This window comes from Cavia porcellus, unplaced genomic scaffold (genome assembly GCF_034190915.1).
Source record: "Cavia porcellus strain 051 isolate PalLab524CR breed Dunkin Hartley unplaced genomic scaffold, mCavPor4.1 scaffold_13, whole genome shotgun sequence".
In the NCBI taxonomy this organism is placed as follows: domain Eukaryota; kingdom Metazoa; phylum Chordata; class Mammalia; order Rodentia; family Caviidae; genus Cavia; species Cavia porcellus.
In genome coordinates, this window is record NW_026947496.1 from 32,340,345 (window position 1) to 32,368,221 (window position 27,877).

The 27,877-nt window shown below is 42.8% G+C and overlaps 1 protein-coding gene across 2 annotated transcripts in view; it reads left to right on the forward strand.

Annotated features, from left to right (window-relative positions):
• Positions 1-27,877, forward strand: part of Disc1 (DISC1 scaffold protein) — a 326,935-nt gene that overhangs the window by 258,343 nt on the left and 40,715 nt on the right. For both annotated transcript variants that reach the window (XR_010051226.1, XM_063260047.1), the window contains one exon: positions 4,960-5,020. Coding sequence is in view for 1 of the 2 variants with exons in the window: in XM_063260047.1 (XP_063116117.1) it covers positions 4,960-5,020 (61 nt within the window). In the remaining variant the exon portion in view is untranslated. The remainder of the gene's footprint in view (positions 1-4,959; positions 5,021-27,877) is intronic.

The following is a 27,877-nucleotide window of genomic DNA, read 5'->3' on the forward strand; positions in this document are numbered from 1 at the left end:
AATGTAGTTTGCATATGGGTCCGGGAGGTGGTGCCTTCCAGGCCCATGGGTTGCACAGGAAACTGTCCAGACATTCTGGGCAGGTCGAGCATATCTGGCATGTCTCCAGCTGTCCCTTTTGATGTTGGATGAATCAAGCATTTAGCATTTGATTTCTTAACAAAAGCATTAGTTTGGGAAGTATCTGGATTATTTCTAAACATACACTGATAAATTTTCCTCATTGGAGGTGAAGGAATCCAGTGCCATCCTGATCAGAGACCCCTCTAACTGCCCTTCCTGGCACAACTGCTTCTGGGGACTTATAACACGGAGCAGCCCTGCTATTGATAGGAACCACTACTCCCTGCACCTTCCAAGCCTCGTCCTTGGGCAGCCCTGTTTGTGCTCTTTTAAACCTTGTTCTCAGCAGGGAGCCACAACTCCTGATCACTGAACTCCCCCTTTCACATGACCCTACAAAAGATCCCATTGCCTGTATGAGAGGCTGGTCTGGTCTCTAGTGCTAGAGTGATCCCTCTCAAATTTGTTCTGAAATAAACCTGTCCTGTTTCTCCTTTTTCTTTTCCCTAACAGCAGATGCTGTTTGTCCTTTGGGGTAAGTGCTGTCACAATGAAAATGTAATCGCCTGCCCTTGCTTACTCTCCCTTCTAAGCCATGCTGTTCAGCCTTGTTGCTTCAAATGCCAGTGTATCCCAAACATCTCTGTGCACTCTGGAGCCTTCCCAGATTCCATATTCAGATACTCAGTTTCACAGTGCACTTCTCTCTGGGTATCTAACAAACTTCTCAAAGTTAATGAAGCCAGACCTGACCTTTGCTACTCCAAGCTGATTTTGCTTATAACTCTTCCCAATTTGGTTGATGACAACTGTTTTTCCCAGGACAAATCCTGTGATCATTCTTGACTTTTTTCATACTTGACCTTCAGCCCACCAGGAAACCCTATCATCTCTACCTTGAAAGTGACTAAAATCTTCCTGCTATCACTCCCTGCGGACACCCTGGTATAAGTCTCTGTCATGCCACCTCACAATGTCGCATCATGGATGCTACAGAAGCACAACAGTCTTCCTGATTTACCTTTTCTTTTGGAAGGAAAGCTAGCCACAAGGAAACTCTGTCACCTGTACCCCAGAAAGTAGGTCAGAAAACCCTCACATGGACAGGTGTCTTGCCTACACGCAGAGGAAAAGAATCCCATACAGGGGAGCTAGGAAGGATTTGAGCAGACATGCTTTACAAAGCCCCCCACTTTCACACCTTTGGGTCACATTTCTCCTGTGCAGTTACTTCTGTCCATACTGTTCATGTGTTACTAATTTGAAGCATAGACTGTTTCCCCAGGGTCTTTGGGTCTTCATTCCATTCTGGCTTCATGGAAAACTTCGGTGAAATAGCCCTGTAATGTCCTTCTCTCATTAACCTGCATTTTGCTGTAGGGTGCCAGCCGTGGCCTGTGATGGTGAGGATCAGCTCTCCTCACCATGCGATCCCCCAATCCCTCTCCCCAGATGGAACTAACCCCCATGTCTCCTGCTCCCAACCCACTCTCCCACCATCCATTCCCCGTGTCATAGCTATGAGTCAATCCAGTTTGTTCTGCCACGTTAGAACTCGCAGAACTTTCTCACTAGCTTTCCAGTCACTGCAGCTGTGTGACAGAGTACCTCAGACTTGCTGACTTAACATGACCATTTACTGTGTGCATAAACTTGCTGGGTTTGGAATTTGGGCGGGTACAGCAGAGCTGGCTTATCTCATTTCTGTGATGTTCAGTTCCCTCACATCTAAGGGACAGCCCATCTCACAGCCTGTTCATGCCTGTGTATGGACGCTTCTCCATTGGTCACCATATGGTGGCTGAGTTCCTAGGAGAAAGCACTAGGCAGAGCTGGATTCTAGCCACCTCATAAATGACTCAGAGTCTTTTCCATCACACTCGGTGGGTTGGAGTCTCACAGTCTATTCAGGTTCAAGGGTATGGAAATGGGTTTCACTGCTTTAATAGGGAATGGAAGTTTTCCCTGGAGGACTAGAATATTGCTGTCAACATGTTTTGGGACAGCAAACTGCCTCAGTGGCACTATCATATCTAGATCTTTCTTTGCTGTCCTCTCTTTTCCCTGTGGAGCACTAGGCTCCAGCTGCATGTCACTGGAGCACCCCAGTGTGCCCCTTTCCTGGGACCCTTAGCCTGGCTGGTCTTCCCACTTGTTCTGTTCTTTTTAGGATGGAAGTGGGCTTTCTCCCCAGTACTTTGCAAGCTTTTACTCAGATGCCATCTTCCCAGTGATGCTTTCTCAGATGCCCCTGTACACCCCATTTGACCTTTCTTTAAATTCCCATACCACTGTCTATGGAATTTTCATGATTAGTCTTTATCAATGCCTGCTGCTAGAACGTAAGCTCTACAGAAGGAGGGACCTGTGTTGGTTCTGCCAGCTGACTCACCTGAACTATGAGAATAGCATGCAACACATACATGTGGCTAGCATGGGACATGGCAAAAGCAGTTCTGGTGGGGACATTTGGAACTGGCTTCGCTTGCTTCCAATTAACCAGTGAGCAAGCTCCACTTCCTAAGCTGCATGACAATAGCCAAATTCCTATGCTCATACAACACTTGATACATAGTAGAGGGTAACATACAGGGCAGTTGGACTGCCATATCAATAGGATCGGCATTCACATACTCAATCTTAGATGGAAGATTTCAAAACAAAAATTATACCTTTACTAAACATCTGCAAACCATTTTCCTTGTCATTATTACCTAGACAATACAATATAGCAACTATTTACATGACATTCACATTGCATTAGACATAAGTAGTGGAGAGACAATTTAAAGTATATAAGAGAGTCTGTTCAGATTTTATACAAATGCTATGTCATTTTATATAAGGTATTTAAGGTTCTCGGATCTTGGTATCTCTGGAGGATCCTATTATTGTTCTTCGTGGATACTGAGGGATACTTGCACTTCACTCATTTATTTGGAAAGATAAAAGTGGTACCTTAGTTCACAAACTTAATTCTTTCCACAATTTTGATCACAAACCGAATTGGATGAGAACTGAATCAAATTCAATGCTTAGGTTCAATGTCGACCTTATGGGGAAATTTGATTTGGTTCTTGTCCAATTCAGTTTGCATTGAGAATTATGGAAAGAATTAAGTTTGTGAAACAAGATAACACTGTACTTTGCACAACTAAGTTTGTAGGTTGGGGTAGCATAAATCAATCAGATAAGAGACTAACATAACAGTTGCTTTTGTTGTACAACTTTCTCTTTATTTTTGTTGATATGAGCCAGAATTAGTTGTTTTAATTTATATCTAGTTTTGCGGTAGAGAATTTCAGAGTATATTTCTAACTCCAAAGTTGCATATCTACCCCTCATCTTACCACATATGAATACTAACTAAAATGGATCCTAAGTCCACAAAGCAGTTTCCAGTGGTTCACTTTGCATAGCTTGGCTTCTGCTCTTGCTCATTCTCCAAGTTTAGAGAACTGGTGGGCTCTTAGGCATGTACTGCCTCTGAAAATAAGTACTGGTTGAAATAAAATAAAATCCCGCTATACCAGTAAGAGAAGTTGCAGCACCATCAGTAGTATAGCCACCACTTGAAGTAAAACCTCTGAGCACAGTGAATATGTATCTCATTTGGTTACAACTGACAAAAGAAGACATTCAGTTCTCAGAGAAGGAAACAGAAGGAATCAGAACTTGTAGAACAAGCCACGGTTTCTTATTAGTAAGGTACCTCTTTGGACTTCTGAACCATAGTGATAATGGGTTCCCTCAACATGTTTGTGGTGGCTAGGATGCACTGAGTTCACTTGAATAGTGACTCATCTCTCAGGCACTGGAAGTAAGTGGAAAATTCCTGTTCACTGGACGATCATGCAGTCATGCTTGCTTCTTAGTGAATGGGTCCACAGACCTCTGCTACCACTAGTGATTTTTCTTGGTTCATTTGTAGGATGAAAGTTATATTAGTCATATTTTCCTTACTGAAACAAAATTACTGACATATTCAACTTAAAGGAGGAAAAGTTTATTATGGCTTATGGTCTCAGAAGTTCTAGTCCATGGTTGGTTAATTCCAGAGCAGCCCCTTCATGGTAGAAGGATGTGCAGGAATAAATCTGCTCACCTTATAGTAACCAGGAAGCAGAGTGAGAGAGAAAGAACCAGAGAAAAAAGGACCAGGGATAAGATACACCCTTCCAAACCATACCCCCAGGGACCCCTCCATTCAATTAGGCCCCACCTCCTAATAAGCCCATTGAGATATTAACTCTCTAATAGATTAATACATGAAGTCAGTGCCCTCACAATTCAATTGCCTCAACACAATCAAAATGACAATCAAGATTAACAGTCACAGCCAGGTGTGGTGGTGCACACCTGTAATCTCAGCACTCAGGAGGTTAAGGCAAGAGGAGCCCTGTGAGTTTGAGACCAGCCTGTGCTACCTACTGAGTTCAAGGCCAGCCTGAACTACACAGTGAGACCCTGCCTCAAAACAAAACAAAACAAGACAAAACAACTCTCCCAAAAGATTAATAGTCACAGAAATTTTCAAATTTTCAGTTCTCTACCCTATGTTCTACAACCTAGTCCTAGGCTGCCTAGTGGGAAGGGTCCTGTGAATCAGTGGTAGACTATCAGCAAGTCACCTAGAGAAAAATCAAGCCAGAGCAGCACAGTAACACCCCATCCTTCATCTGTAACTGTCCTTGCAAAAAGACCTAGAGCTTCAGAATCCTTCCCAATGCAGGATTTCAGGTGGCACCCCCATTGGGTCTGAGTGTTATCCAACATGGGATGCTACTATTCTTATGGCTTGACTATGGTTCTTTGGTCTTGACTTTTAATTCGCTAGTTCTGAGTGTTGTTCAGTTCTGACTGCAAGTACATTCACTGTGGATTTTTGTTTTGCAGAAGCAAATGTGAAGGGAAACACTGTGAAGTACATGGAGATGCTTGAGGACAAACTGCTCAGGTAAGGAGATGGTTTCTGCATTACAGACTCCATGGTATGTCTGAGTGCTTTGTTGTATTGGAATTTAGTTTAAGCAATGAAAAAGGATAGTCAATTTCTATAATAAATTAAAACAAGGAAAAAACTGAAAAGTTCTCTCAATCTCCTGCAGGAAGGAACAGGTGCTGTACAAACAACTCCCAGTCTAGGTCTCCTCTTTTAAGTAGCAAATGGATTAAACTATTTAAAAATGTCTTGGAGAGAACATAGGATAGTTTGTATGTCTAGTAATAGGAGAACAACATTCTTTGGTACACTGAACTCAGACTTCATGCCTCCATCTGTTTCTCCTTTCTTTTCAGTCTCAAGGAGGGGCTCTCAAGGATTGGGAACCAGTTTATACATGGCTTGGAACAATATAGAAATGTACATCATAGGTTCTGTTTTGAATCCTGAATCAAAACCAGTGTGAAAATTCCTGGTTGCCTTTTTTTTTTAAAAAAACTCAATTAGGAATTCAGAGTTGAGAACCATTAGGGATGCTGCAGCCTGTCAAGATGTTTCTGGTTTCTGTGGATGTGTACTTCTGAAAATAAATCCCAGCCACCGGGATCTGTTCCCAATTAAGGAAACAAGTACGAGAATGTAGTATGTGCTTTCTTCCCTGGGAGTCGTTTGGTTTTATGGAGACGTTTTGCTACTATTTTGGAAATTGTTAAGTAGGTCGTTAGATAGACTTTGCCTGAAACCTGTCTGCTAGGATAATGCCATAGGCTGACACAGGCTTCTCCTGCAAGAGATGTTGGGAGCAGGCTGCTGTGCTGAACCCTCTTCATCCAGGAGAGCATGGTACTCACCCTGAGGATGCAGGGTATGCTCTCAGGCTGGAAATCTGATCCTTTCTTCCCCCAAAGACTAACCATTCCCCACCTCCACAGTCCCAGAACTTGAGGAGGAGTTGTGACCAAGAGGGTCTGTAGAGTGAGGCCCAGGGACATCCATGTGAGCCATGGCTTAAATCTGAGCAATCTTCCTGCCATCTCAAGTGTCCTGGGCCAGGTTTCTGACATGTTCCTCTTGATCGTAACCCTAGCTACCATCTTGTTTTAGGCATAACCATCATAAATACCACAAGTAACAAAGGTTAACAAGTGGGCAGTTTTAACCCTAGGAACATGAGCATTGACAGAGAGACACCTGTTTAGAGTGCGGCTCTGAACTTGAATGGCTCCCTCAGAGAACTGCCCACAGGCAGCCTGTCCTGCCGCAGCTCTGGATGAAGAAGATCTAGTTAAATCTCACATTCAAGGTGACTGGTCTATTGGCAGTCTGTGCCAATTAGCTTCCTTTGCTTTCTCTCCTAACCTCCCTTCTCCATATTATGGGGGCTGAGTAGGAAGTCCCACCAGAGCTCATCCTCTGTCCCTCCATGACAGCTCCTCCTACTGCATGCCAACTAGATGCATGGCCTCTACCCTGCTGTGAGGGTCGGAGCCCTCTTGTCCCACATGTCCCTGAGTCCTGTTTTGCAGGCTACTTTCACCCTGCTCCTGAGTGACCATCTCAGTCACTGCAGGCCACACTTCCGGTGTTGCCCTTGTGCTCAGTCCTGAGGGGGTATCTTTCAGCACAAGGTTGACATTGCATGTGGCTGCCAGCTTTCCTTAGGATTATGCCCAAGCATCATCTCATGGCCTTTGTGTGTCCTTGAGGATCACTGTCCCCTTGCTGCATAGTTCTCTTCCTCTTTCCCATGACAGTGTCCTTTAGGAGGGAAACTGACTTAGGAGAAAGGCCAGGGCATGTTGGTTAGGTTGAACTTGTAAAATTGCTGATATTTGTCTATTTTTTACCTAGAAAATTGGCAGTTTCATATGTTCAACCAAACCACTACTTACTTAGTAACCTTTAGGAGGGTCAGATGCAGTGGCCTAGGGCAGCAGTCTTGTTCCCTATGACATCTTACAGATGCCTGGGCCTGTTTCTTCCTCCACTAGCCAGTGCCCTGGGGCCACTTCCAGCTCTACCCCATCATCTGTCTAATCCTTTCATTCTTTAAGTTGTGGGCTTCTCCTTTTTGAAGCCTTCCATGCGCTCCATGACAAAGCAACATGTCTGCACAGCACTCTGCTGTCTCCTGGAGCCTGCCAAGATTTATAGCTGTCCCGCTCACTCAGGAGTATGTCCCCAGGGGTTATCTGTGTTGGACATTAGGTCCCCAGAAAACAGATATTGGTGAATGGTTGAATGAACGAATGAATGAATACAGCCCATCTGTAGGCATCTCCCACCTTTCTCCTTGCCTCTCCAGCCAGGATGATATCCCAGAGCTACCATGTTCCTGGCCCCTTGGTTCTTACTTATTAGTACCCCAGAGCTCTCCATGGTTTCCCAGTAATGGCTAGTGCTCTGGCAGCCCCTCCTGAAGGTTTCCTGTTGGTGTGTCCAGCTGTTAGCAGGCCTGGTTCAGGTGTTGGTGAGGGGGAGGCAGAGAGTATACAAAGCAGCCAGAGATTGTGCCCTCTGGAGGCAGGCAGGAGGCCAACAGGATGCTGCAGAACTAGTAACTGCCAGGCTTCTGTGACAGTACCATCCTCTACGTGGTAATGGCTGCTCTTGGACCCTTGTGGGCATCCTGATCATCCGTGACAGCTTGCAGCATAGTGACTACTCAAGCTCTATTGCAGAATGGAAATAGATGCTGGTGAAGGTCTTGATGATCTATTCCACTGTATGTGGCATCCCTTAGTCTGACAGGGCTTTGGAAAGGAAGCAGCTGAGACCTGGCTGGTTTATTCTCTTACATAAGGATGTTATAGAGGATCCACTTCAAGGTCAACAGATTTGGATCTTACCAGTAACAGTTTTGAAGACAAATCTAAATGGTCACACTTCCTATGTTGCCCTCTCAAATTGCACCTGAAGACTCAAATCCTGATGTATGCTCAAAGGGCTTAGGGTTCCCTCTGTTACCAAGGTCAAGGGAACTGGGGAGTTAGGAAGTACAGGGGTTTGCAGCAGCTCCTGGGGATGCCACACAGCAATAACCACTCCATGAGTCAGGCGCATGCAAGTTTCTGTTCTTCCTTCCATAAAGAACAGACCCCATGTGGAGATGCTTGCTTCATATCTGTCTGTTTGAGGACATCTCTCCTTCTCCTGTCTGTGACACCCAGCCAGGTGGGTGGCAGTAGCCAGGCTCCAAGGTCTTTCCCTATAGCCTTCCCTCCCATTTTCACTCCTGGCCATGAAACAACCTCCTAACAACTATCTTTCCTATATCTATCCACCCCTCTCCCCCTGTGGGAACAACTTCCACACCCTCTAATGGACTTCCTTTGTTACTTGCATGAGTTCCACAGTCCCTATCATGTTGCCTAGAGTCCTGTGTGGGGCTTTAGCCTACTGATCCAGTCTTGTTCTGCTGTCCCTCATCGCTACCCATCCATGTGCCCATACTCAGGATTGGCCAGACTCTTCCAGTGTCCCAGGTTCTCTGCACTACTCAGCAACACCTTTGGGGACCTCCCTCAGCCCTGGTCATTCAGCCAATCCAAGACTCAGCAGAGTATTTGTTTTCTGTGGAGCTCTGCTGGCTTCTTCCTACATTTTCCTTGGTTCTCAGAGTGGTGGCTGCTTGCAAGGACTTCGTTGCAATGACTTCTCTCTGTCTGGTTCTGGTAGACTGAGCTCCTTAAGATGGATTCCGTGTCATATTAGTCCTGTTCCAGGGCACTGTCACGCTATTTAGGTGTGGTAAACCTAAAATTAGTTTCAGTGCAAGAATCAATGGATCAATAGTAATTATCTCTTGAAACTTTATTCTCAAATGTTATTCAGGTCAACACAGCCTGAGAAGAATAATGCCCAAACTCATTTACTCTGCCATTAAATCTCAGTGATATGTAGGAGAATATTAATAAAATCAGCAGCAGTGAAACTGCTCATACATACCCTCACTCACTTATTTTACATCTTTAGTTTCCTTGTTTGGGAAAAATATTAACTCAGATCACTTTTCTTTATAGTTGAACTCTGCTCTCATTTCTGTTTTTTCAGTTATTATATATTCTTTATATTTTTTGATTCAAGCAAAATATTGAAAGTCTTTATTTGTAGGTGGGTTACATTTTAAAAATTTATCTCATACATCTCTAATGATTATGAAAGACAAATTCTTTATTCTCTGGGGGCAAACTCATAGCTCTGACTGGTAAGGGCCTAGCACTAGCCCGAGAGGCTGCGTGTCTATTGGCTGGATATAAATCAACTGAGTCTCTTGTATGCATGACTAATGGAACATTCGCTTTTCTCTTCCTTCCATCTCTGCTTTGTTTTCCCTGAAGGTGAACATGAAGTCTCTATAGCAGACAAGAATTGGAGTTAGGTGGCTCATAGGTTATTTTTGATTCCTTGCACTGTGTTACATTTCTCAAATGTTTATTTGCATGTGAATCATACTTTTATAAGTATAAAAGAAAACAGAAAAATCATTAAAATGTGCTTTGAATAAGGAAGTATTTAACTTTGTAGAGGCCCCTCTTGGCTTTAGAAGCAACTGTCATGAATGCATTGATCTTGCCTGAAATTTACTTTTACACTTAAAGATTGATAAGTTCTTAGGTAGCCCAACTCTTTCTTAAAATTATTACTCTAATCACCTTGAAATGTGAGCCAGCAATAGTGAACAAGACCAGAAAACATTATGATAGCTTCTTTCTGGGCCCCTCACCACTCCTCAGCCTACCTGCTGCCCAGAAGTTGGTGAACCCAAGAGGTAACAGCTTCCTGGAGTTGGATGGTCTTTGTGTGACACAGTGTTTCTGTCACAGTGGTACTGACCATAAACCAGGCACAGGGTGAGACACAAGTGATACAGGATGGACTCAGATATCACCCTAGGTTACAGGGGGCAGTCTCGTAGGGAAGTGACACTATATACTCAGTACTGTCCTATGCAGGACGCTTGAGTGTCCTCAAAGGGACCCAAACCTGATGATGACAGGAGTTAGGACTGATGATTTCCATTTCCAGTGTAGTTTTTTCCAAAAGAGGCTGTGGAGCAAAAGCACTTCTCAATTTCTTCCCATTTCAGCCATTGAAATCTTTACCTTTAAAAATGTTTCCTATGAAGAAGGTATTTGCACAATAGGTACCATTTGTGAAACCAACCTTGGAGTGCACGTTCGTAATTTTCTTACCACGTGCACACATAACAAAAAAAATTGGAGACAAATGCTGACAAGAATGTTCATGTACTGATTTTCTAATACTAGAACTGATGACCTAGTCAACAGCTCTTTTTGCCTCTACATTCACAAAGATGAAAAATAAAGAGTTAATCCTGTAATAGAAAAACCTGCACTAGGACTGCATGGGGTGACTAAGAGAGGCAGAGGTTTGGAACTAGGGGGGCAGGACAGCAAGGCAAGGAGAACTGAACTGTAGCTGCCATTGGTGAACCCAGCCAGATGGAGGGGAGTCATCCAAGTACACAGCTAGCCCAGCACAGAGGCCGGGGCTGCTCCCAGGGTGCTGCCCAGGTGGGACCATCGTTTTCCTAACAGAAGTTGGCAGCAAATGGAGAGATTCTTTAGATCCCCATGCTCTTTATTCCACAGCACACAGGAAGTTTGAGTTCCTGGACACCTGGAGCAATCTATTTTCTACCTATATCGGACTTGCTCCCAGCGCTGATGCAGGAAATGAATACGAGAAATAACAGCTGGTAAATATAGAGCAGATACCTTAGGGAGCCCCCTCCCTGAACCAAGAAAAGACAAGAGCTTCGTGGATGGACACCTCTGATTGTATCTTATGCCTTTGTGTGATTGCTTTGTCACTTACAAGTGCCTTCTGCCTCTCAATTCAGCAGGCACAAGTCAGATCTGTCCTTGTTCTCCAGAATGTCACATCTTAATGGAGGGCTTGCTGCCTTTCCCATGTTTGCTAGCCTTGGCTCCTAATCCTTATCCTTCCCCTGCAGCCTTAGAAACAGAGGGGGAGGATCAGGTTTTTCTTTTCTCTTCTTGTCCCCTCTATGCCAAGCCTGGGATTCTTTATTCTGCTGCTGTTCTCCGAACAGAGCTCTCTGCTGTCACTCTGGGCTCAGGGAGCAAAGACAGGGAGATGCTTTGCCTCTTCTGCATTGTAGACTGATGAGTGGTCTCTGAGTAGAAACCTGTTTGCCCTGTTGAATCCTGTGATGTAAAGGTGATGTGGCCCTCAGTGATTTCTTCCTCTCTGGCTCTGTACTGTCTACTGGTCACCAAGCAGAGAGTGGTCACCAAGCAGATCCATGCTCTGCCCTTACCTCTCTGCTGATAAACAATGAATACTCATGGCTTTGTCTCTTAGTTGTAGACATTTGCAGCAAAGGCTCACATTTCACTTTTATACCAGAGAAATCAATTCTGTGCATTGTGTAGGAGGGCTCTCATGAAATGTTTGTTGCTGGATTTGTCCACTTACCTATCTGGCTTTATTGCCTGATTTACTAAGAGAAACAGCGATCAAAGACACTTTATTAATAGTTTGAAGTGACACTTCTATGGTATAGGTCTAAAATGTATCCCCAAAGTCTCCTGTATTCAGAAATAGGGAAGCCAACTGGATGATGAGGATGCTAATCTCATCATAATTGGGTTGTTCCAGTGATGAGTTCATAGCTGAATGGAGAGCATGAGAGGGTATACTTTTGTAGGCTATGTCTCTTACTCTGCCTCTCTTTCTTTTCTCTCTTTTTCTTCTAACAAGATAAGCAGTTTCCTTCTACCATGCCCTTCCACCATGACATTTCTCTCTCAGATCCAGCTGACCTTGAACTGAAACCTAGCAAACTGTGAGCCAAAATAAGTTCTTCCTCTTTTAAATTATGTACATCAAGTATTTTATGCTAGTAAAAGAAAGCTCACTAACACACACACTGATAAGAAAATGTCAGTCAATTAATTCTACAAAGTTGTATGATTCTTTGACTTAATAATAACCCAATGATTGTTTAAATTTAATTTTTACCTTATTTATCTCATATGAGAAAAATCTTGAATATACTTGAAATAATAATGCGTAAATAAACATATATACAGGAAAAATAATATATATAAAATGTGGCAAAATGACATGAATTAGAGAAAATGAAGAGGGGAAATAAGAGTAGGCAAGATATCAGTAACATTTAGATGGGGCTTAGACTAACCATCATATAGTTCACTACTCTGGATACTGAGTTAAGTATCTATTATATGTTTTACAAGACCAGCATAAGTCACATAATTTCTAATTAACTTTACAGGTATGCATTGTCTTTACAATTCACCATAGTACTTTCCATTCTCTAAAACCTTCAGCAATGAGTCATTACTCAGAAATAACCTCCCCCACCACCCCCAGTACTGTATATTCTCATATGATTGCACTAAGCTTCCTGAGCACTCATTTTATATCAGAGTTCGTAGAGGATACATATTACAAGGCAGGCTTATAGTGGCTGCCTGCAGAGTCAGAAGTAGAAGAATGCAAAAGGGCCATCTCTGGAGAGAAAGACCTGGACTTTGCTGCAGACTCTCTGCAAGTCCATACCCAGAAACCAAGGGGTCTGTGTTAGAAGGCTGAAGAGTCTGCATTGGCAGCCTAGAGATGAACAATCAAACATAATGGTGAAGACCGGAGTGCGTCTGAAGAGGCAAAAGTGAGACTTCCTTTTCTTTCATTTTTTAATGCCACTGAGCCTACAAGCCTGTTGATTGGTGCCACCCACATCACCACATCCAAGATGTGGGCTTTCCCTCTTCAGTAAGTCAACCATCTAGGCACATCCAGCTTTCTTATCACACAGCTCCGCTCAGAAAGGTCTATGCACCTTTCTTCTGAAAGAGAGCATTGAGCTTGAACCTCCCAAAGCTTAGCTCCTTGATAGAATGATCAGAAACCTGCCAGCCCTGAGTCTCAAAGCCCCTTTGGGCTGGAATGGTGCTACCCTTCCCCTTGTCCATGATTTGAGCTGCAGTGGCAGTGCAGGAATTAGTGCCCTTTGTGACATATCAGAGACCTTCAGTGCCCATATAGCCTATTCTCCCCTCCTGAATGCTGACATCCATGGTGCCCCCTGACTCTGCCCTCTGGAGGCTTCTTCAAGGAGGGTTAGGAGGGGCTGTCTTAGTCATCTCTTCCCAATTTCCGTAGAAAACTTGAAGCACACAAACTTAAAGTACAGGCTCTGGAATAAGGTTATCTGGAGCTAAGTGTGGCCCATTTGCAGCTCTGGCCTTCATTAGAATAATAAATCACTTTAAGACTCAATTTTCTATCTTAAAAATGGTGCAATAAAAGAAGAAGACAAAGAATGTTTCTCATACACAGTAAGTTATAAATAAATAATGGTTGTTATGCACCAACAGCAGTACGGCATCATAACATAAAGAAATCTACATTGAAAGCAAACAACTCTTTATAAAAGCAGATGAGCATCCCTTACTTTCTTGGTGAAAGTGGGCAGAGGGGAGCTGTGTGCTTGTAGTTGACTTCTTGCCTTAAGAGGCTATCAAACCTCCAACATTATCCTGACTCTACTTGTTCTGCTGCTGCCCTTTGACCAGCTGTGACTGGCTTCCGCAGAGGGTGGAAAGGAAGAAGAAGGTAAACAGAGATCTTGTTAATGGCTATGACAGAAGATTTAGAGACCCTAGTAGTTCTTACAAGCATAGCACCTGGCAGCTAAAACCCCACAGCAAATGCTGCTCTTGGAACCAAATGAGTCCAGGATAGAGTTTCGGAAACCCAGAGCCCAAAGCATGCAGCTCTGGCTCAGGGCTAGAAAACGTGCCTGTATTCCTCATTCTGATCCTCAGAGAGGCCACTGAGGGTATAGCAGCTTCCAGTTACTTGATTCCTTTTTCCTGAGAGTTTCCTTAGAAACAGCAGGGGAAAAGGGAGCAAAGACTAGAAGTAAAGCTCTGTGGGTTTTCCTGGAGGCTTCTTCCCTAACTGCCTGAAAACAGTGGGCACAGGAGTCAGTATGGAAGGGCTGGAATCTGTGGGAGGAGGGTTCAAGTCAATAGTTCTCATTTTCTGAAAAAATATTTGTTTATTTTTAGTCATTGATACTTCACTTAATTGGACATGAGGCTGTTTATTAAAAGATAGCCTGAAAAAAAGCCATGATTTTGATGAACATAACAGAAAGTAGACAGGAGATTGGCCATCAGCCTCCACGTACAGTTCAGCCCAGTTTCTCTGTTTTACAGCAATTATATTCTCACACTGCCCACTGAGATCATCTATGAAATCAATTAGTATTTGTAGGTGTCCCACATCTAGCAGGGTGCTCATTCATTGAGGAGAGAGGTTCTTCTTGCTTTGTTTTGTTCTAAATTGAAATAAAGACATTGGATAAACCAAACTAGACTGATTTCAGGAAGGTGGTCCAGCAGAGGCTGGGTCCACAGTGCTCTGGGAGTGCCCTCTGCCCACAGATAGGTGAATGTGCTTCCCATCACTTGGATTTTAAGGTGCTGGTCTTGTGTTTAAAAGAACAATCATAGCTAATTAATAAGGAATGCCAAAAACTCAAGCGAGTTTTACAAACTCAAGAGAAACCATTGTAACTTGAATGTTTTTCATGTATTTTGGCTGGGAATTGAGAAATCTTAAAGAAAAGTTAATTGCTGTATCAATGGAAAACCCGTAGGTGGATATCCAATTTGTCATTAATTAAATGAGAAGACTTTTTAACAATTCAAGGCAGCATTGTTAGGATTGCAGAAGAGTTTAATTTGCTGGTGTGATTTGTACCTGTTAGTTGCAGACACAATTAATCAAAACAGAGCCCACGTGGAATCTCTTGGATGCTCCCTTCTCAATTGCAGTCATTTCTGAGCCTACCTGCTCTCCCATCTACAGTTCTGTACAATGGCATCTGAGAAAGCATTTGCCCAAGGGGGTGGGCTGTTGTGCTTTCATGCTAGATGCCACCCATTGTATCTGGAGCTCACCCCAGGATGGGTCCAAATCCCTTGTCACAGTGTCTTCAGGCAGAAACCGTTTTCTCCCTCTGCTGCTGCTGCTGATGTAAAGATGACATTTATTGAGCCAAGAGAATTTTATGTGATGGTATTGTATGCTGAGTCCCAGTGGGTAATTTAGTAACTCCATTCATCACAAAAACTGGCCTCTTCTGTTGTGCTTCTTAAAAATAAAAATGTCCCCAGTAGAAATCATAAAGTTACTTGGTGAACTAAGGAGGAGATGAGAACTACAGAGATGATGACTTGTGACAATTACACAAAGCAATTTGACTGAGTTATTTCCTTTATTATTCTGCAAATGGAACAACAAGCAAATGCTCTGATTATCAGCTGTGGCATTGCTATAGCTGTGTTTCACAAGTGCAGAAGGTGACAGTGGCACACAGTGCACTTTGCAAGCGAACTGAAGGGTGAATCTTTTAATTGACTCTTTGTCTCCAGAATTGTCTTGATCTATTGATGTTCAGTGGAATTTGCTTTTGTTTGATGATGACATTTGTCAAATCCTACAGTTACAGAATGGAAATTGTTCTGGAGGCCTCTTGGGCACAAGTGTGCTCTTTGGTGTGGCTTACTGGAGCATGGAGGAGAGATGTTTTTCTGCAGAGTGAGTCACTCTCCTGCTAGCTAGAGGGGCAGAGTCTCATCTGGATTATGTTTCATCTGATTCTGTCTGTCTCTGCAAATTCTTCCGATGAGGTGGGCTTAGTTATGTGTCACTAGTCGGCTTCAGAACAAATGTGGCACCATCCTGTTTTACCAAGTTGCTGGCATCTAGACCTTGTGCCACAGTTTCAATGATGGGAGCTTAGATTTCCATCCCAGCCTACTCTAGGAAGGAGGATTCTCTTTCAAGTCCAGAGGGCCGATACCTGGAGATTCTAGTCCTGAGAGATGAACTCCCAAAAGCAGACCAATTTAACGTCATGTTTCTCTCTCTAAATGTGGCCCTTCCTGACAGCCTCTGAATCTCATGATAGAATTCTGGAGGCAGGTGGAGAACGTGGCCTGTCACCTCCATGGTCTGTGCTATATGTGTCAGCCCTTTCTGGTCTAAAGATAAGAAACAAAGCTGGCCAGGAAGTTTAGGAAAAAACAAGCAGTTCCTGAGAACAGTGGCCATATGTAGTCATCAGGCACAAGAGCCAACATTCTTGAGTGAAGCCTGAAATATTGAGAGTCTGATTCCTCTTCCTTCCATGAACTGCCCCAGTCACCCGAGGTAGACCCTAGTCCACTGCAATTTGGGGAACTCTAAGCCAGGTGGGTCAATGTCTTATTCTTTAAAGAAAGAATAGATAAGGTTTTGGGGGGATGATCAGAACTTTGCTCAAAGGTCTGGAAGCAGGAATTCTAGGGACAGACTGAGATTTGCAAGTTTAGGAATTTCATGGACAGGGCTTACTGACCCAGGAGTGATTCTGGTCAGAGCAGGCTTTTCTGTATTTTGTGGGTCATGGGCATTGATGATCTATATTTGAGGCATGGGAAGAGGCATCTTTGAGGATGTGACTGATAAATAGAAACAATATGCTGAAGCTTAGTGGCTTGTATTTAGTTCTGTGATACCATGGAGTTGACTATGGCTGAAAATAACAACAGACACCCATACCATGACAGAGATAGGTGTGTAAACAGTGCATTACTGCATTTCTCTCCTCTCTGTCTCTCTCTGTCTCTCTGTCTCTCTGTCTCTGTCTCTGTCTCTCTCTCTCTCTCTCTCGTCTATCTCTGTCTCTTGTCTATGTCTATGTCTCTTTCTCAGTGTTACTGTGCATATTTGAGGTTTACAACATGATGTTATAGCACATGTTTAGATAGTAAAATGGTCACTATAGTGAGGATAGTTAACATAGCTATCATGTCACATACAGTAGTTATGTTTTTGTATGGCAAAAGCAACTAACATCTACTTATATAAGAAAATATCAAATACGATGTAGTTTTATTACCCATAGTCTTTGTGCTGTGCAGTAGATCTCCAGACTGGTTCTTTCTACACACATCTGCCACTTTGTCATCTCTGACCAGCATCTCCCCAAATTCTCCTCCTCTTCCCCTTTACCTGACCCACTATTTGAGTCTCTACCTCTATAAATCTGACTCTTCTTCCCTTTCATGTAAGAATCTACATATAAGTGAGATCATGCAATATTGTTTTTTATGACTTATTTTATTTTCATTTAGCATAACGTCCTTCCAGTTCATCTATGTTTGGGCAAAGGGCATTTTAGAAGATTGCAACCATTGTGGTAGAGACTCATTTGAGACATCTTTCACATGTTTTCCAGAAAGCTGAATGTGACAGGCAATAGTAATATCCATAGCTAACCTGGATAAAGACATACTGAGTGACAGATAATCTGCTGAGTTCTTCAAGTGAACCATTGCACATAAGTCTCCTAACAGCCAGTGGCATGAGTACTGTCACTAACAAGATTGTGGGAGGCAGCTGAGCACACTGGTCTAGCCCCAGGGAGCACATGCAGACATAGTAATGGATCCCCACCTTGCCCTCTAACATTGACACTTCTGGAGCCGGGTGTGGAATAGCCAGCTGAAACATGAAAACTCTCTTTTAAAAATGAACATTTTGATTTAAATTCTTTTAGCCAGACTTGAAAAAAAATTTATTACTGTGGAAATTTTCAGACATACCGAATTAGAGAATTGTAATGAATCTAAAATTAGGAATTTGCATGGTACATACATAGGGTACATACATAGGGATATACCATGCAAATTCCTAATTTTAGATTCATGGCCAAACTGGTTCCTGCTGTGTGCCTACTGCTTACCCCCATCTGCCTGCTCCTACCACTGTGACAAATTATCACAAGCTCAGTAGCTTGAAGAAACACATAAGCAGTGCCTTCTAGCTGTGGAATTGGAGGTCTATAGTCAAGTTTAGTGGGCTTAAGTCACATGGTGGGTAAGCCTGGTTCCCTCTGGAGGTCCCTTTCCAGGCATGTGGCCACTTGCTTCCACTGGCCCAGAGGCCCTTCCTGTATCTTCCAATCATATTGCTCCAGTCTGCTTCTGCTATTAGAATCCTCTGACCCTTTCTGATAAGGATTGTTATCACAAAATCCACTTCAAGATCCTTAAACTAGTCACCTCTGCCATATAAAGTAAAATCTATGGGTTCTGGGTATTAAGACATGGATATATTTGAGGTCATTATTCGATCTACAGCACCCACCCTTATGCCAATGGGAATATTTTGAAGCAAGTCACAGACATTTAATCCATAAATATGTCAATATACATCTGAAAATAAAAATAACTGTAATACCATTACCACACCTAAAATACTTCATGAAAAACCCTAATATCCCCAGCTGTCCAGTCACTATTCCAGTTTTCCCCAGTTGTCCTGTAATATTAACAAGTGTTTTATCAAATTGAGAACTGTTTTGGATCGCTGTGGTCTGCAGGTTCTCTCTTTTTTGGTCTGTACTTGCTTTTTGTGGTTGAAAAACCAGGTTATGTATCATGCAGATTTTGCCCAATGGGTTCCCATGGTCATTAATATACTTCTTTTTCTTCTTCTTCTTCTTTTTTTTTTTACTTGCATGTCTCATAGATAGGTAGCCAGACCTTTAGGCCTGGTCATGTCCAGGTTTGATTCCAGTGCCAAGAGTGTGCTACTGAGAACATCCTGACCTTGTGCATCACATGCAGAAGCCATCGTGGCTGCTTTCTCTCTTCTTGGCCTTGGGAACACTACCCTCCTTGTGTCAAATTCAGCATCGGGGGTTTTATCTACACTAGTGAAATTATTCTTTAATGTATTGTCCCATTTGGCTGAGGAGAGCTTCTTCTAATTTGTTTCAGAATCTTTTGACATCAGTTTGGAAGCTTCCTCATTTTCTAATGTAATCAGAGGTTCCTGGCTCATCTTGTACAGGAATCCTGGTTATGGAATCAATATTTGCTGCAAGGATTCATTCTCTCTCTGTATCTCTGTCTTTGTAGCACTCTGTCTGTCTCTGTCTGTCTCTATCTTTCTCTCCCTTTGTCTGTCTCATTGTCTCTCGGTATTGAAGGTTGAAGCCAGGGCCTTTGCATTGAGCTACATCTCCAGGCCTTTCTTGTTTCTTACTTTACGACACAAGCTTATTATTTTGCTAAGTTGCTCAAGTTGGACTCAAATTTGTAATACTCTTGTTTCAGCCTACCAGAGTGCTGGGATTACAAATGTGCACTATCCCACCGGGCTTGCAACAATCTCTTGGTTCTTTTGGCTGGAAATGGTATCTAGAGAAACAATCTGAGTCCTGGGGATGATCAGAGCTACTGAGTTGGTCTTTGTTTCTTGGGTTTGTCATTAGAAGATCTAAACTATTTTACAAAGGAAATTATATCACAAGCTTATACTGTTATTTTCAACATTGCATGACTTGACTTAATTTCTGTGATTTTATGCTCATATTTCTTTTCTGTTGAGCTTGAAATGTTGATTCCTAATTATAATTAAAATTCACCTGTGTGTGGGGTTGGAGCTGAAGCTGTGTGCCCCGCAGGAGGTGGGAACCAGGGAACCAGGTGCTGTTGGAGCTAGGTGTTGTAGATCTGCTCATGGTAGTGTGGGAACAGTTGTAGAGAATCTCCCATATGCAGAGCTCTCCAGAACAGAGAACCCAGGAAGGACATTTGTGCCTCCTGCAGGGTCTCTCTGACTTGCTCTACTGATAAAATTTATATGACACCAACTGGTAAAAGTAAACAGAAGGGCCCAGCTGAATTTTCATAGAGCAGGTAGTGAAGAGTAAAATTGGAACTGATAAGTGATATGGAGAAGCAATCAGGGCTGATCCTGGAGGAGGTAATGGTGGCAGCGTTTGCAGGGAGTGTATATACTGTTCTTAGTGCCTTGTGTATTTTCACAGCCTAGTGCAGTAGATACTATTATCTCCTTTATAGGTGAAACCGAGGCCAACAGAAGCTGAGCCAGGTGCCAACATAGGCAGACTGACTCCATATCTACCTCCCAAGCCCTCATTGCCAATCTTTGAACAGATTTTTCAATATGTCTGCAAAGAGAGATCTTAAAAAGAAGTTTGCAGTCAATCCTTTTGTGATTGAGCCAGCCACCTCTACTCCAGGAATTCAGAAATTTTAATTACTTTTAAAATAAGATATGTTTGCCAAGAGATCCATATTAGAGTTGAATGAACATGTGGAGAACAGAACACTGCAAAGGAAGATGGAGAAACTGAATAATTAAAGTGACTAATATACTAAAAAGAATATTTTGTGTATAGGTTGATGGACTCTGGGATTCTGTAATAAATTCAGAGAAGAGATTAAAAGTTCAGAATTATTGTTATAGATATGAAAATGTATCACTCAGAAGAACTTGAGAGAATGCTCTTCATTCCTGATTTGGAGGAGAGCACAAAATAAAGCATGGAGCCAAGGATGGGCTTCTGGGAAATTGTATATGGAACATTTTACCTCGCACTGGACATCATAGGCAGCAGGATGCATGAGGCTTGGCCTTCCCTGAAAGAGCTTGTGGTCTCATGGGATCCATGATGAGAACCTCACTGCAAATGTAGGTAAAGAGCCACAGGAGGGAACAATGAAGCAGCAGCCAGTTTGGGCTGTAGAGGAAGTCGGGAGCTGCTAGGAAAGGTGGTGCTTCAGATGGACGAGTCGCTGGTCAGAGCACAGAGAGAAGTTGAAGGCTGAAGGTCTGCATCCATGAAGGCCAGAGACTGGTAAGGACAGAGCCTGGTGTACACTGAGGAAAAAGATCACATGAGCTCAGGACTCAGACTACCTAATCTGAGCCTCTTTAATAATTTCCATTTTGTGACCTGGGGCAGATTGTTTAATTTCCTTAAATTTCAGTTTTCTTGTGTATAAAGCATCAAATAGTTCCCTCCTCGGGGTGCTATTATGCAGATATTTTCTCCATAGAGGATACATCTTTCACAGACATTCACACTGCTAATGCTGAAAAGGGCAGAAGTGTTGTAAAAGGTCTAATCTTAGAACCTTTGTGTTTATAACCGGTAGTATAGGAATGTGTTCTGTTTGCTTGCCATAAGGAATGTCTGTTCTGTCTGCCACCATTTACCACAGCTTCTGTTGTTTCTTTAACCTCAGGAGATGAGCTCCCGTATTTTCCCCAAAATGAGTGAGACCTTCTACAAAAAGTGGACAGGCAAGTGTGACTCTCTTGAGTCCATGCTGAGTCGCTGACACCAACATGACAGACACACAAATTCCTAAATGCTCTGTTTGATTTTGGAGCAGAGGCAGAGATGGTGTTTCTAGGTGCACAAAGAGGCTTTGGAATGTTTCTCATAAAATGTGTGACAGTCTGGTGCTGGCTGTCATCAGAATGAGATTTGAGCAGCTCTGCCAACTGACTAGCTGTGCAACTGAGCAAATACCAGTTCTTTTGAACCCATGTCTAGAAAGTGGAGACTGTGACAGTTATACTCTGTTCACACAAAGTTGCACAATGGAATGAAATTGTGAATGGGAAGAGCCCGGCGCTCCACTGAGGAAGAGAGAGAACTCCATCCTCCTCCACACCAGCATCTTCTCATTAAACCTCCCTGTTCTCACGCCCCCGTCTGAGGTCTTGAGTCATTACTGGCTGACTCTGGAGGAAGCTACCAAATGCGTAGACTGAGAAAGGCATTCTGTTGGAAATTCACTGGATGAGCAAGGCGGTTGAGGGGAACTGGTTTTAGAGTATGATATCCATTCAAGGAAACTGTGCGTTTTCCTCTCTATCACTGCTTCATGGTCCCTTTGTTTCTTCCCTGTCAAGTGGACTCTGCGCCAGAATAGTACTTCCACCAAGGCTGGAGGAGTTGATGATGGCGCTGTTTTCTTTAGAATGAGCTGGGATGTTCCTTTGTTCAGTGAAGGTAAATCCTGCATCCTCCAGATTAGATGCTGTGTATTTACCCTCAGTAGGAAGCAAACCCAGAAGTAAATATTTGCTACAAAATGCCTTTCTGATGTTTGAAGATGTCTTTCCTGTATCTGAGAAGTCAGTTACTGACTCCATCCTCCCCACATTCTGAGTCAGAGGGAAAACAATCCCACAGCAAGGAGTCTGCAGTCTGGTGTATCCAGCGGAGATAATGTGACCACCGTGCAGTGGCACTGAATACTGATAAGGATGTGACAGGCCATGCTTAGAGCTGGTGTCACATTCAAATGACTGGCTGAGAGATAAAAAGAAAACAAAAATTAATCCCCCTCCAGGAATCTTATACAGATTCACTTAGTGGCTGCTTGCTGCTCAGCAGTCTGTCTCCTTTACCCCCATTAATAATCATAATCAAATACCCATTATTGGTTTCTGCAACAGGGTAATTGCTTTTCCTGCCTCATTTTCAGGGGAGGGGGCATCCTCAGAAAACGTTCTTGAAGCAGGGCAGTTGTGTGATCGTCCTGTCAACATGAACTCTGGAAGTTGGTCATGCCCTCCAGCTATTGGTGTCAGCCCCTTCATTCTCTGGTGGAGTGAAAGAAGGAAGCAATTTTATCCCACTATTTTTAGACTTCAATTTAGATTGCAGCAGTTATGATACTTTGTGTGTTGGGGGCAGAGCTGTGGATGCCGAGTTCTGTGGTACGATTTTGTGCTCCTCTGGTTCCAGCTGCCCTGTATAGATTCTTCTCCACTGCTGATCTAAGCACTGCCCAGCTACATAGCCTCCCAGGCAACCAAGAACTGTGCCAGGATGGTGGGATCATGACCGTGCTCTATATCCACAGGGTTTGTCAAGGGAAATTGCTGCCAGGATTCTCTCTGACTCTTCAGCTTGCCTGTGAAGGTTTAATCTGATCTTTTCCATGCATACATAATCAGCACCCTACAAATTCTGTATAAATAAAACAAGCTCATGGCCACTCTTATAGTTCCCAGAGCTGATAGATGAAAGCTGCAGTGAGGGAAAACAATTTCTCTGCAGAATTTCCTCCTGAAAAAGCTAACAGGGACCCAGGTATCCTTTGCTCAGCAGTGAGGAAAGGCCCTTAGCTCAGGTAGTCCTGGCTCCTTGGTGCTAGTAATGAGCTCATCCTAAACACCAAAGGGATCTCAGGGAGGGTTGTGATACCTGCCCGAGCCTGTCATGTGTCTGTGGGTGTTGTCCAATGTGCAAAGATTCAGATCATTTTGTATCTGAAGCCTGCAGGTATGTGCACATGAGGGTCTAGAGGATGTAGGTGCTAGTGTTTAAGACCCACAACTTGTTTCTGCTGCTCTAAATGTGTACAGTATAGCAACAAGCTTTATGCCACATGGATGTTCCACAAATGCAAAATCAAAAGCACCACCCACATCAATAAGTCATAAACCTGCATTTGAACAAGGTTCTCACAGCAATTCTTAAAGTGATTCACATGCATATTGATCACATTTTCTTCTTTTTTTCTTTTAATCATTCACTTTTTCTTAATGATTCCTTGTGATCTGAATGTCTGTGCCACTCTCCTCCAGTTTGTATATTGATACCTACCATCCAGTGTAGCTGCTTGGGAGGTGGGGCCTTTGGGGGAAAGCACTGTGCTGCCAGTGACCCATCTTCTCTTCCCTACCAGTTCAATAATCTTTGCAACTGTGCATACTTCCTCAGTGAGAACATCCATACTCAGTACCATGCGTTCACGTGCCTCTGGGTTAGGGGGAGAAGAGCAAAGACCATTCTCTGGGTTGTTTGATGGGTCTGCTCTCTTGCATCTTGTGGACATTTGGTCATACCATACACATGTGAAGTGGCTCATAAAGTGATTTATAGATAAAAGATAGGACTTTGCCCTCGTGTGGACATCCCTTTCTCCTGATACTAGCTCTCCTGTCAGTACCAGAAACAGCGGCCCTGCCCCAGGCTGCTGCCTGGACCCTTCCTTCTCATAGCCATCTCCTGAGCCATAACCACTGTGTGGGGCAGTGATGTCACCACCCCTGTTCTGTGGGCATGAGGGAAAGTTATTTACTATACCCACATATGTGTGTCTACACAGTTGCATGCAATGAACCTGGGCTCCTCAACTCTTGCACATTTATCAGAGAAAATACTGGGACATGTACACATTTGAGGGTTGCTGTCCTGCCTCTATGTGTCCATCACCAGTGGCCTTTGGAAAGCTGCATTTTCCAAAGGTGGAAAAATCTATTCCATCGCAGTGTGGACTTTGTCAAGCTTCTTTCTTTCCAGATGACACTGCTGAAATGTCCTCAGGAGGTCAGAAGACAGGGATTTGGGAGGAGTGCTTGCTCCCTGTCCTGCAGATGTTTCCTCCCTGTGTTCCTTGGCCACCGTTGCATGGGAATGTGTCACCATTTATCCCATACTTCAGACCCGTTCAGTTCTTGTATCCCTAGGAATTCTCCTGGGGACTTGGGACTCTGGGGGCCCTAGCTTGTTAGTTTGTACTGATTAAACCGTGGGTCCCACAAACCACAGCACTGACTTCCATGAAAAGGGAAGGTTTTACCCTAGGGTCAAGAACTCAACACATTTCTCTGAAATAATGAAAGGCAAGTAAGTGGACAAAAGATCTTTTAACAATTCTTCTTGTAAAAATAAAGGATACGTATGACTTAATTGGATGAAGAGAAGAAATATAACAGAAAGAAGTAAAATGCCCTTCCAGAAACACCTCAAATGTGCCTAGGCAGATGTGCATGTGTATGCTCATCCTTCTCTTTCTTCTAGAGAATTCAGATGGGTTCCTAGCAGCCCACTGTTCAGCCTTGGCTTCCCATGTGATGTCTTTCGAAGATTCTTTCAGGCACAGCTCAGCCTTCTGCTGGAAATGGTGGCAAACCACGTGACCATAGATTCAAGAGACTCCAGCTCAGTCCATCTGGTTGTTTTCAGTTCTTTCCCATGTTACCATTACCATTTTTTCACACTTCCCTTTTTTCTTGTCTGAATATTTCTGTGAAGTAGAATAGCTAGTACAAACAGCACATGCATTTTCAAGTTAGACCAATTTGCCAAATCACTTTTTAAAGAAGGGCTGCGGGTTTATCTCTCATTCCTAACCCAGTGAATTTATATGACCTCTAGACCTTTGTCTCCTCTTCTACACATTTTCATGTTGAATGTGAACGATTATCTTCTCATACCTTTATTGAGCATTTTTATTTCTCCTTTGGTCTGGTCTGTCATTTTATCTTGGCATGTTTGCTTTTTACTTAGTAATTTTCAGAATTCTTTATGGTTGTGATCAACATTCTATAATGTAGTAAAATACCTGATATAAATCAACTAAGAGGAACGGTTTGTGTTGTCTCAAAGTTTCAGAGGTTTCAGTCCATAGCCAGCCAGTTCCAGTGTTTGTAGGCCTGTGAAGAGGCCGAATGTGTGGTGGAAAGATGTGAAGCAGGAAAGCTGCTCTCCTCATGGGAGGCAGGAATCAGGAAGAGAGGGAGATAGCCAGAGAGGAAGCGGTCAGGTCCCAGATTTAGTCCCCAAAGTCACACGATGGTAATCTATTTCCTTCAATTAGTTCCACCTTCAGTTTCCTCCTCCTCCCCAGTAATGCTACCAGATTCTGATCCCATCATGGGATTAATCCATGTGATGAAGTTCGAGACCTCAGGACCCAATCACTTTCCAAAAAAGCCTACCAGCAAGCACCCACATCTTTTACTTCTGGGTTTTGAAGGAGACATCAAATTCACCTCATAATACTGGCTAAGGAATTTTACTCATGAACTAGTGCTACAAGTTAAAAATATTGTTTTCTAAAGTGTCATTTTTATTTTGACTTTCATTTATATGCTTTTGCAAAGAGAAAATCTAAATGCATATCTAGATAGATCATTGTTTTTCCCTTTTGATTTCCAGGCTTTGTGTCTTTCTTAGAAAGATTCTTTTTTTCCACTTCAAAATTATAATCAAACAATTTAAGATTTGTACTTTGTTATTTAGCAGCTTGGACACCATAGTGACCTCTGGAGATTCTCTGAAATCTATAATTTTCAACATGATCCATCCACTGAGATCACACATCAGGAAGATTTTTCTCTACTAACCTTTATTGGGACTAATTTTTTTCTATTTTAAAGATAATAAAACCCAACAAAACAAAACAGAATAAAGCCATCAAAATAAAGCAGTGAAATTAGTACAGAACTTTGAAGCATATAATAGAAAATCAACAATGGCTACCATAGTATATCATGCTATATTCACTGTACTTGTCCATCAGACAGCATAATCAAACCAAAGTAGGATAAAACCAATCAAAACAGAACATTGAATAAAGCAGGCCAATAAACTGGAACAAATCAAAACAGTGGGAACAATATTGGGTTCAAAAACAAGGCAGAAGGAAATCCCCCATATTTGCTAAACTACAAACCGTTATCCTCCCATTAGATGCTCAGACCACCAGCCCCAGGCTTGCAAAGTCAACCAAAAATAGAAGCATTCAATTGCTTTTTGTACCTCAGTTGCTATTAACTCAGCCTGTCCTCTGAACCAGCTGGTTGCCTACGTGATGGCAGGGGTTAGCTCTTGATTCTCAGCTGCTGGTAGACTCAACAGGAGGTGCTATCTGGCTTCTTTCTTCCTGGGGCCCACATGGTTTGCATGGCTTACCGGAAAGACTAAATGCTGGGGTGGATGTTTTAAAACAATTGTTTTATAGCTTCTGTGAATGGGCATTCAGTTCATTAAATATTTCCTGACTTCCTATGGTGGGTGTTGTTTTCTATGCTATATGCTTCATAGGATTAAACAAAAATGAGGGTGAAAGATTTTCAAATCTCATTAATTACATAAAGTAAATGAAGGTACATTTGCATAACACTCAAAAAAATCAAATCAGATGTGTAAACTACTGCCTTAAGAGTCCTACAAAATGCCATGTGATTCAGAGAAAAGAGACAAAAATAGGTGGCCATGAGGTTCAAGAAAAAGTTTTGTGAAAAAAGGGTTCTTTGTTAGGGGCATGAACCCTGAGATGGGTCTTGACTGACTAGTTGGATTTTAATGGGAGGACTCGAGGGTACAAAGGGCATAAGAAAGAGTCACCTGTCATTAGCAACTGTCCTAGGAAGAAGAAGTGCTATGCGCTACTGGCATCTGCAAGACTCACAGAGGTATAATAGGCAAGGAGTCCAGAGTAGGACTGACATTATCTTGGGTGATGCCACAAAGGACTTGCACTGCATTTGACAAGCAGTGGGAGCATTAACGTTTTTGGAGCAATCACAGATGCTATAGATTGAAAGCACGAAATATTTAAAACCTTAAAGGCACACCATTAATTGTGATTTCCTTCAGTTAAAGAAATGAAAAGCTTGTTTTGGAGCAGTAGTTGAATGAGAAAAAATAGACCCAAATGAGATTCTGCATTTGTAATCTTAGTTGAGTGTGAAGCTAAGGAAAAGAAAACTTAAAATTATCAAGATTTCTTGCCTTCATTTAATCCATTCACTTAACACATTTCCAATTAGCACCTTGTTCAACACTGGAGGTGGAGGTGCTGGCAGGATGGGGGATGCATTCTGATGCATGAGAGACCAGGCCAGCCAGAAGGATGGCAGGAATAGAGAGGCTCTGAAGATAAATAGAGAAATGAGAGGAAGAGCTGGTTTAGTGGGGGATCCCTGAAGATTTTGAATTACATCCTGAAACTGACTGCTCACTACTTGCTCAAGATAATTATGTATTCAGTGACTCCTAAAGGCATCCTCTTTCTTGCTTCACTTTGGTGTACTGCTGAGTGATATAGAAGAAACAAAAAACATGTTACTTTGACTTTTAAAGAGTCAGCAAAGTTAAGGAGAACTTTTGAATTCCATGAGTGAATGCTTGTCTGCACCAGGAAGCTAAGCTCTTCACACTTAGGACCA